The sequence below is a fragment of the Bubalus bubalis genome, chromosome 5 (assembly GCF_019923935.1).
Source record: "Bubalus bubalis isolate 160015118507 breed Murrah chromosome 5, NDDB_SH_1, whole genome shotgun sequence".
NCBI classification, from domain to species: Eukaryota; Metazoa; Chordata; class Mammalia; order Artiodactyla; family Bovidae; genus Bubalus; species Bubalus bubalis.
This window is the reverse complement of record NC_059161.1, coordinates 123,960,574-123,971,330: the sequence shown is the minus strand read 5'-3', so window position 1 is coordinate 123,971,330 and position 10,757 is coordinate 123,960,574. Positions and strand designations below refer to the sequence as shown.

The window sequence follows — 10,757 nt, the reverse complement described above, 5'->3', positions numbered from 1 at the left end:
AAGGCTATGGTTTTTCCAGTAGTCACATATGGACGTGTGAGTTGGACTATAAAGAAAGCTGAGTGCCGCAGCATTGATGCTTTTGAACTGTGGTGTTGGAGAAGACTCTTGAGAGTCCCTTGGACTGCAGGGAGATCAAACCAGTCCATCCTAAAGGAAATCAGTCCTGAATATTCATTGGAAGGACTGATGCTGAAGCTGAAGGTGCAATCCTTTGGCCACCTGATGCGAAGAACTGACTCACTGGAAAAGACCCTGATGCTGGGAAAAGTGGAAGGCAGGAGGAGAAGGGGATGACAGAGGATGAGATGGTTGGATGGCATCACTGACTGGATAGACATGAGCTTGAGCAAGCTCCGGGAGTTGGTGACAGACAGGGAAGCCTGGTGCGTTGCAGTCCATGGGGTCGCAAAGAGTTGGACACGACTGAGCAACTGAACTGAACTGGAAGTCCAGTGGTTAGGACTCTGCGCTTTCACCACCGTGAGCCCAGAGTTCAATCCCTGGTCTAGGAACTAAGATCCCACAGATCAGATCAGATCGGATCAGTCGCTCAGTCATGTCCGACTCTTTGCGACCCCATGAATCGCAGCACGCCAGACCTCCCTGTCCATCACCAACTCCCGGAGTTCACTCAGACTCATGTCCATCAAGTCAGTGATACCATCCAGCCATCTCATCCTCTGTAATCCCCTTCTCCTCCTGCCCCCAATCCCTCCCAACATCAGAGTCTTTTCCAGTGAGTCAACTCTTCACACGAGGTGGCCAAAGTACTGGAGTTTCAGCTTTAGCATCATTCCTTCCAAAGAAATCCCAGGGCTGATCTCCTTCAGAATGGACTGGTTGGATCTCCTTGCAGTCCAAGGGACTCTCAAGAGTCTTCTCCAACACCACAGTTCAAAAGCATCAATTCTTCGGTGCTCAGCTTTCTTCACAGTCCAACTCGCACATCCATACATGACCACTGGAAAAACCATAGCCTTGACTAGACGGACCTTTGTTGGCAAAGGGATGTCTCTGCTTTTGAATATGCTATCTAGGTTGGTCATAACTTTCCTTCCAAGGAGTAAGCGTCTGTTAATTTCATGGCTGCAGTTACCATCTGCAGTGATTTTGGAGCCCAAAAAAATAAAGTCTGACACTGTTTCCACTGTTTCCCCATCTATTTCCCATGAAGTGATGAGACTGGATGCCATGATCTTCGTTTTCTGAATGTTGAGTTTTAAGCCCACTTTTTCACTCTTCTCTTTCACCTTCATCAAGAGGCTTTTTAGTTCCTCTTCACTTTCTGCCATAAGGGTGGTGTCATCTGCACATCTGAGGTTGATATTTCTCCCGGCAATCTTGATTCCAGCTTGTGCTTCTTCCAGCCCAGCATTTTTCATGATGTACTCTGCATAGAAGTTAAATAAGCAGGGTGACAATATACAGCCTTGATGTACTCCTTTTCCTATTTGGAACCAGTCTGTTGTTCCATGTCCAGTTCTAACTGTTGCTTCCTGACCTGCATACAAATTTCTCAAGAGGCAGGTCAGGTGGTCTGGTATTCCCATCTCTTTCAGAATTCTCCACAGTTTATTGTGATCCATACAGTCAAAGGTTTGGCATAGTCAATAAAGCAGAAATAGATGTTTTTCTGCTTTATTGACTATGCAAAAAAGGAAAATGGCTGTCTGACAAATATCTGTGAAAAGAAGACAAGTGAAAAGCAAAGGAGAAAAGGAAAGATACAAGTATTTGGATGCAGAGTTCCAAAGAATAGCAAGAAGAGATAAGAAAGCCTTCCTCAGCGATCAATGCAAAGAAATAGAGGAAAACAACAGAATGGGAAAGACTAGAGATCTCTTCAAGAAAATCAGAGATACCAAGGAAACATTTCATGCAAAGATGGGCTCGATAAAGGACAGAAATGGTATGGACCTAACAGAAGCAGAAGATATTAAGAAGAGATGGCAAGAATACACAGAAGAACTGTACAAAAAAGATCTTCACGACCCAGATAATCACAATGGTGTGATCACTGACCTAGAGCCAGACATCCTGGAATGTGAAGTCAAGTGGGCCTTAGAGAGCATCACTACGAACAAAGCTGGTGGAGGTGACGGAATTCCAGTTGAGCTATTCCAAATCCTGAAAGATGATGCTGTGAAAGTGCTGCACTCAATATGCCAGCAAATTTGGAAAACTCAGCAGTGGCCACAGGACTGGAAAAGGTCAGTTTTTATTCCAATGCCAAAGAATGCTCAAACTACCGCACAATTGCACTCATCTCACACGCTAGTAAAGTAATGCTCAAAATTCTCCAAGCCAGGCTTCAGCAATACGTGAACCGTGAACTTCCTGATGTTCAAGCTGGTTTTAGAAAAGGCAGAGGAACCAGAGACCAAATTGCCAATATCCGTTGGATCATCGAAAAAGCAAGAGAGTTCCACAAAAACATCTATTTCTGTTTTATTGATTATGCCAAAGATTAACATGTTTATGTTAAAAAAAAATAACAACTCCATCCTTAGAGTCCTTGTAAAAAAAATAGGAAAAATATAAAGAAAAACATCACCCCAATTCTTACACCGAGAACGCCACTTGGAACTCTCATTTTCTGTCTTCAAATTCCAGGACTTCTATCCTTGCCTCCCGAGTTGCTCTAGATTCGGTTCCAGCCGCGGCCCCGCCCGCCCCTCGGGCTAAGAGGCAGAGGCTCAGCGGCCTGGGTAATAGTCGCTCAACCGGACCTACCCGTTCGCCTCACCTCCCCCCCCCCGGGCGGCGGGGACGCGCGGCTCCCGGGGACTGCGGGTAGGGTGGGGCCCGGGTGACCGGTGAGGAGTTACGCCCGCCTCCGTGCACTCGGCTGGAGAGGCGGAGACGGAGACAGGGTCGGAGGCCAGAGGCGTCGCCCACCAGGAAGTTGGAGGCTGCCAACTTCCAGCCCCGAGGGGAGGCGCACGGCGGGCGTACGCCTTTCGAGAGCCGGGCTCCAGCGCTGTGCGACTCGGCTGGCTGGGCGGGGCGCGCACGTGTGTTTACGAGTGCGGGGGCCTGTCTGCGGCCGGGACTACAAGTTCCAGGGTGCCCAGCGGCGCGCCTGGGTTTACTGGCCGCGCGGCCCGCTGGCTCCCAAGCAGGTCGCCTCGGGCTGGCACGCGCCATCTGGTCCCCGATTAAATAAGGGAGAGACTCCCTGAGCACGGTAAATAGAGTCTAAGTGGGCGGGGAGCCGCCCCGCGCCGCCTGCTCATGTTTCTGCAGAGCCGAGTGTCCCGCCTCCTGGCACAGCTGCGCGCAGCGGGGCAGCTGCTCGGCGCCCCGCGCCCCTGGCCCGGCCCCTCGCCGGGTGCCACGAGGACCCGCAGTAGTGCGTGCGGTCCCCCGGCGTCCCTGAGCGCGCACCACCCGCGCGCGCGGACCTCAGCGGGAGTTGGGGCTTGGGGGGCGGCGGCGGTGGGGCGGAAAGCCGGGGTGCGCACCTGGGCCCCCCTGGCCATGGCGGCGAAGGTGGACCTGAGCACCTCCACCGACTGGAAGGAGGCAAAATGTAAGTGTAAGCAGGAGGGGGGCGCGAGGGCGGCCCTCCGTGGGCATTCTCCGGCTGGACAGCACCCCACTAGCCGCCTCGTCCACCCCAGAGAACTGGGGAAGTTAAGGTCCCATGTGCCTGGTATGGACCCCCCCTCCCATTTACAGCCATGCCCCACATGTGCCCAGCCCCGGAAACTACTTCCCCCGGATCAGGTCAAGGGCCCCAGTCGGAGGCAGTGTGAGGAGGGTGGCCTCACCTCACTGAAAGGGGTCGCGGGGCTCCCCCAGACAGCACCCAGGACCTCGCACCTAAATCTGTTGTGTAGGAGGGAAACTGAGGCCCGGCGCCTGCGCCGAGTAGCCCACGGTCACTTGGAGTTTGCTTCAGATCTCACAGTAGGCTCTCAACTCCCCCAGCTTTGCAATACTGTGGTTTCTCCAGTGGTGACATTTTAGACAGAGTGGCAGGGAATGGGCTTTGGGGCTGGCATCCCACCTGGTGGGATCAGATAGCCACAAGGAACGGGCCTCCCTGGGCAGGCCGGCCACACCTCCCCCCATGCCCCCCGGGGCCTGCCTCTCTGGGCACGTGGTCTGGTGCCCTTTAGCCCTTATCGTTGGCCTCTGGATACTTGTGAGCTGTCTCTGCCTCATTCCTGGGGGACACAGGGCGGAGGAGGGGGGCGGGGCAGGGCCGAGAGAGGGGGTTGTGTCTGTAAGAACAGTGACACCCCTGCTCCCCACACCCAGGAATCAAGCTATTTCCTCCGGCTGGGGCGGCGGGGGGTCGGGGTGGGGGTTGCGGCGCGGGCCATGAGTCCTGGTGGGCATGAGTCCCAGGGGCCAGAACAGAAGAGAGAAGGCAGGCAACCTGATCTGCGGAGCCTGAAATAGCCCTGGCTGCTAGTCTAGCTGCCCCTGCCCTTCGGGGCACGCTACTTGGCCTCCTGTGACCATTCCCGGCTGGATCGCCTTTCAAAAGGGCAGGGACAGCAGCTCATTGGCTGGGACTTGCGGTAGCGAGGGTTCAGCCAATGGGGCTGGGGAGGCAGGCCTGGGGCGGGCCGCGGTTGAGGGTTAGGGGAGGCGTCCTCTGGGATTGGAGGTAGAGTTCAAGATGAACTACTCCTGTCGTTGAGTTGCAGTGCCTTCGCTGGGATCTTAAAGCACCAGCCGGAAGCACTTGACTTTGCTCCCGGGGCAAAAGGAGTGCTTGTCACCCCTTCAAGCCCTGGCCCCCGAACATCCAGGGTCAGGGTGGGGAGTGGGGAGTGGCTCCTTGGCACGGGGACTGTCCCCACAGGGAGCCCTGATTTCCCTTCTTCGTCAGAGAACAGCATCCCAGGGTGGTGGGAAGGAGAGCTTGGAAGGCTGGAGGCCCAGACACCCAGACACCTGTTCCTGGGTCTGCCGCTTTCTGTAGGATCCAGCTCTCCGCCCCTCCCACTCCTTGCCGGCGCTGAAAACTTCCAGACCTCTTGAAGCTGATGGGCCAGGAATTCCCAGGCTGCTGTGGTGTCTGTCTGCTAGGATCTGGGATTTCCATTCATTTGGTCCGTTTTTATCCAGCGCCTTCTGTGTGGCCAGCACTGCCGTGCTGGGGAGAGAGGCGGGGACCCTCCCCTCATGGAGCTCAGGTGAAGAAGCAGGAGGATGTGTTAGGGCACTGAGACAATGCCCAGTAAAGGTCGGTGCTTGAAGAAGACGTGGCGGGCAGGGCTGCCTGAGCTCCCGAGTTCATGCAGGCAGGGGCAGTGTGGGGAGGCTGGGCTTGTCCCAGGAACCCCAGACCTAGGTGGAAGCCCCACCCCACCAGAAGCCATTAGGTGGTAGTTTGTGGGGGCGACACAGAAAGATCGTGTTTTAGTTATCTGTTGCTGCTTGATAACAGGCTATCAGGACACTTAGTGGCTTGAAACAGCAAACGTTTGTATTATCTCTCAGTCCCTGAGGGTCTGGAAGCTGGGAGTAGCTTTGCTGGGTGGCCAGGCTCATGGTTTCTCAGGAGGCGGGGATTTGGTTAGAGGTTGAGAGGGCCCTTCCCAGGGGGCTTGCTCCTGTGAAGTGGCTGCTGGCTTAAAGGCCTCTGGTACACATTCAAGGGGAGGGGAATTAGTGTCCACCTTTGGAAGGGAAGAAGATCAAAGAATTGGGGGCATATTTTTAAAACCACCACACTGGGAGACTGCCTCAAGTGGCTTCTGCCTCTGATTAGGGTTCAAACTTTGATCTTTTATTTATTTATTTGACCGTGCTGCTCAACTTGCAAGATCTCAGTTCCACGACCAGGGGCTGAACCCAGGCCATGGTAGTGAAAGCCCAGAATCCTAACCAATAGGCCGCCAGGGAACTCCCGGAGAAGCTTTGATCTGGGAAGATCCCCACACTATTTCTTCATTACATTCATTTACATGTTCAGCTGAGTTATATTGTAAAGTACATCAAGTGTACAGACCTTAAGTGTACAGTTGGTGTACTTTTTGTTTTTTTGGCTGCATGGCCTGTGAGATCTTAGTTCCCTGACCAGGGATTGAACCCAGCTCCACGGCAGTGAAAGAGCCAGGTCTTAACCGCTGGCGTGTGTGCGTGCTAAGTTGCTCAGTCGTGTCCGACTCTTTGCGACCCCATGGACTGTAACCCACCAGGCTCCTCTGTCCATGATGATGCTCCAGGCAAGAATACAGGAGTGGGTTGCCATGCCCTCCTCCAGGGGATCTTCCTGACCCTGGGATCGAACCTACATCTCCTGCACTGCAGGCAGATTCTTTACCACTGAGCCACTGGGGAAGCCCCCTCACCACTGGACTGCCAGGGAATTGCTCCAGTCAGTGTACTTTTACGTAGGTATCCAGCTGTGCAACCGCTGCTCTGGTCAATGGGTAGAACACTGCCATTGCCCCAGAAGGGGCTCTTTCCTTTGGGCTGTAAGGGGTAAATCAGTACCCCTTACAGCTAATCTTTCTTCTGTCTCTTCATTTTGTTTTCTCTTGAACTTCACGTCAGCAGAGGCATACACACAGTGTGTAAGTCCTTTTACTCGATGTCTGTGGGACTCATCCCTGTTATTGGGGTACCAGCAGTTCGCTCTTTCTCGTTGCTGGGTGATGTCCCATGCTGTGCCACAGTTTGTACATGCAGTCTTCTTGTAGCCATTTGGTTTCCAGTTGGGGACATTTGGGAGTAAAGTTGCTCTGAATATCCTTGCACGTGTCTTTGATGGACACATGCTCCCCTTTCTGTTGGGGATATACCTACAAGGAGGGCTAAACTCCTGTCTGTGCCTGAGATGATCCTCTCTCAAAGACTGGCACATAGTAACCAAACTCACAGGAGACTAATGCATAGTTCAGAGGGTTGAGGTGCAGTTCATGGTGGGAAATAGAATAGCAGCGGATCTGGAAACTCATGTGTGCCTGGGCAGGGCCTCCACTCCCTGTGGAAAAGCCATTGTTGTTCAGTTGCTAAGTCGTGTCCGACTCTTTGCGACCCCATGGACTGCAGCGCACCAGGCTTCCCTGTCCGTCACTGTCACCTGGAGTTTGCTCAAATTCATGTCCATTGAGTTGGTGATGCTATCTAGCGATCTCATCCTCTGCCACCCTCTTCTCCTGCCCTCAATCTTTCCCAGCATAACTGTCTTTTCCAGTGAGTTGGCTCTGGAACTCACTGGAATTAACCATCAGGTGGCCAAAGCTGAGCTTCAGCTTCAGCATCCATCCTTCCAATGCATATCCAGGTTTGATTTCCTTTAGGATTGACTGGTCGGATCTCCTCGCAATCCAAAGGATTCTCGAGAGTCTTCTCCAGCACCACAATGTTAGAAGCCAAGCTGTAGTCTGAAGTTTGTTCAGCAGCGTGTGCTCTCAACTAGGGAGATGGTGGAGTGACTTGGAAGCGGATCCCGTTGTCCTGAGCACACCCACCCACCTTCCTTGGGCAGTTGCTCCGTGTTTCAGCCCAAATGCAGAGCTGAGTGCCTGCTCTGGGCCCCAAGGGCAGCAGCCTCAGTTCATGGTCCAGTGGGCCCTCTGGACAGATGGCCACATTTGGCCTGGGCTCTGTGCCTTCCTTTGTTCTGGCTTTAGGCTGACAGCCCACTTGTATGGACCTATTTTCTCTCTAAATAAGTAAATACCATCAGGCTGGATCTTCCACCCAGGAGACGTTCAGTCTCTTTGAGAGACCTCTGCAGTATCTAATTTCACTGGCCAGGGGTTAATTCTTTTAGCCTAATTCCCTCAGTTCTAGGATGCCTCATTACCCCCACCCCAGGTTATGCCTTTTCATTAGAAAGAGTGTGGAAACAGTCCTTCTATAAGGCGTGACAGTGTGAGGGGGCTTAAGGTCAGGCAGTGGGGGCTTTGTCATCACAGGAGGGGCCTGGCCTCCAGAAGAAGGGCAGGTCCCTTCTGGCCTGCAGTAGGGGTGGAGCTGTGTGCTAAAAAGAGAATGGACTTTGGTGTCATCAGACATGGCAAGCCCCAGCACCACTGCTTCCATGCTCCCTGAGCCTCAGGTTCCTTATCTGTAAAATGGGATCAACAGCACCCGATTTGTAAGTTGTGCTAGGATCACCTTAGAAACTGTTTTGTACACAGCAGCCAAGGGTCCCCAGCAGCCCCCCTTCCTTGCCACCCCTCAGGTCTGTCTCCTCTCTCTGCTCTGTTCTGGCCCTGGAGACACTGGGCTCATGAAAACCTGTCTCCGCCATGGTCTCGAGTGCTAGAGCCCTGACCCACTCCCTCTCCCTGGGCTCAGGATCAGGCCCATGTATTCCAGCCTGTCTGCACAGGGCGGGGCGAAGCCTGATTTCAACCCCTGTGGGCTTTTGCGCAGAATGGACAATTCATCTGATTGGACTGCTGAACCGGGAAAATTTCCAGGCACACCTGGGAATTGGGGGGCCTCTCCCACCTGTCTTCTGGGAAAGCAGCCTTGGCACATGGCAGCGCAGGGGGGCGGCAGGGGGGCCTAGGAGGGTAGACAAGCTCCAGGGTGCCTCTTGCTGTCTCCCCATGGCTCGTGCCACAGGCTTTGACGAGCACCTGCTCTCCGGGGACGACGGGGAGCCTGGGTGACTAATGCCCCTGCCGCAGGGTTCCCAGAGCCCAACCCTTATCAGCCCTGCCCACCTGGCCTTCTCCAGAAGAGAAGGTGCTCACCAGCCGACCCTCAACCTTTCCCAACACCGTCGGGAAGCTCCATAAAGACACTTCTTAAAACACATCATTGAATTCCTGTTCGCCCACTGCACTTTATGGTTCTGGCACAACCTGCTTCCTGCAGCTCAGCTTTCGTGCCTGGGAGCTGCTGAAAAGCTTTGTCTGGGGTCAGACCTCCCCATCAAACTTTACTGCAAACATCTTTTTTCCAGCACCTGTTTCACTGAGCTGTGAAATACTCTCACCTCTCCAAAAAAGAAAGAAAATTAAAGCGTATGTTGTACATCTTGTATAAGAAAAATAAAACTCACTTGTGCTTTAAGTCTGCACCTGTGCTTCTGGCAGAGGGAGGTAGTGCGTGTCAGAAATGCGTGGGGCAGGACTTCCCTGGTAGCCCAGTGGGTAAGACTTCTCGCTCCCAATGCAGGGGACCTGGGTTCGATCTTTGGACAGGGAATTAGATCCCACATGCCGCAACAAAGACCCATCACAGCCAAATAAATAAAAATATATATTAAAAAAAAGACATGCGTGGGGCGCATGCCAACCCTAGGGTCCTGCCTCTCCTCCTGGACCTAGTTGAGGGAGCCTGGGGGCAGCCCCCCTGGCAGGTGAAGCTGAGGCCCTAAAGACAGTGCTCAGGTCCTCAGCTGGTTTCTCCTCTCCCATAAATCAGACTAGCACCGCCTGTAGCTCTTCTGGGTCGCCACTTTGCTCTGGAGATGTACGAGGACTTGGCACCCCGCACACCGGCCCCAGGAGGTATGCACTTGGGGACCACAGACCGGAAGGGCAGGCTGACAGGTGTCCCCAGGGCTGGCACCTAGACTGCTGGTGGCCACGTAGGCAGCTCTGGCGGTCTTCGTTGGCTGTCTCTGGGAAGTAGAGCCGTGTTTTGGTCTTTGCTGGAGAGAAGAGGGGCTGTGGGGGCTGGGAGTCACTCAGAGCAGGCCCCGAGTCCTGGGGGGGACAGTGCAGGACAGAGCCCTGGGCCAGCTCCTGTCCTGGGTTCCTTCTGCTTGCCTGTGACCAGGGCCGATTGCTCAGCTGCTTTTGTAAAGCAAGGTGGTGGTCTCTGCCAGATGGTGTCTGCTAGGGCACATGAGCCATCTCTGGGTGCCTGAGGCAGCCCCAGCCAGAGGAACTCTGCTGTGGGAGTCCTGTAGGGTCGCCTTGGACCAGCCCCTCCGGTGTCACAGCATGGGCTTTCATTGGCCACAGTCCATCCGGCTGTGAGTACTGGTACTCGAGTACCCTGAGACCTCAGAGGGGGACTTTGGTCACAGTTGTGCAAGATGACAAATATGGGGACCCAAATAACTTAAAAGGGCTTTCCTGGTGGCTCAGATGGTAAAGAATATGCCTGCAATGCAGGAGACTTGGCTTCGATCCCTGGGTTAGGGAGGTCCCCTGGAGAAGGGAATGGCAACCCACTCCAGTATTCTTGCCTGAGAAGTCCATGGACAGAGGAGGCTGGCGGGCTGCAGTCCATGGGGTCGCAAGGAGTCAGACAGGACCTAGCGACTGAGCAGCACCAGCAGATCTCACCCCCAGGAAGGAGTGAGTGTGTCTGATGTGTGGACGGCGCCCAACAGCTTCCTCTGCGTTTTCACAGCCACCTTCTCGCTCACAGCAAGCTCGGGTGCTGGGGAGGGCCTTCCTCGTCCCTATTCTAGAGATGAGAAAACTGAGGCTGGGAGGGTAAGCGCCTTGCCCATGAACACAACAGTCGGGGGGCATGAGCCCAAACCTGGGGGACCGAGGAGCAAGAGCGGAGTGGAAACCCCTGCACGGCTGGGCCCTGGGCCAGCGCGGGCCTCGGACAAGCTGGGGAGGCACCCAGGGCCTAGCTTTTGCTCTCCAGTCCAGCTGCTCTAGATCTCGCTCCATTCCCCATGCAAAGGCTCTCTCCTACATCAAGGCTTTTGAATGTGCTGCTCCCTCTTCCCAGAAGACCCTGTCCTTTCAGCAAACTTGCCCTCAGCCTTCAGGTCTCAGATCCTTGGTTCACTGATTCACCCCAGGGACCCTCACATGTGCCCTATGCTGTGCCCATTGCTGAGAATCCAGCATAAA

General features: G+C 54.3%; 1 protein-coding gene across 2 annotated transcripts in view; it reads left to right on the top strand.

Moving 5' to 3' along the window:
- The first annotated feature begins 3,196 nt into the window (after positions 1-3,196).
- Positions 3,197-10,757, top strand: part of MACROD1 (mono-ADP ribosylhydrolase 1) — a 154,185-nt gene continuing 146,624 nt past the window's right edge. For both annotated transcript variants that reach the window (XM_025286593.2, XM_025286594.2), the window contains exon 1: positions 3,197-3,535. In XM_025286593.2, coding sequence (XP_025142378.1) covers positions 3,238-3,535 — 298 coding nt within the window. In that variant the 5' untranslated portion in view covers positions 3,197-3,237. The remainder of the gene's footprint in view (positions 3,536-10,757) is intronic.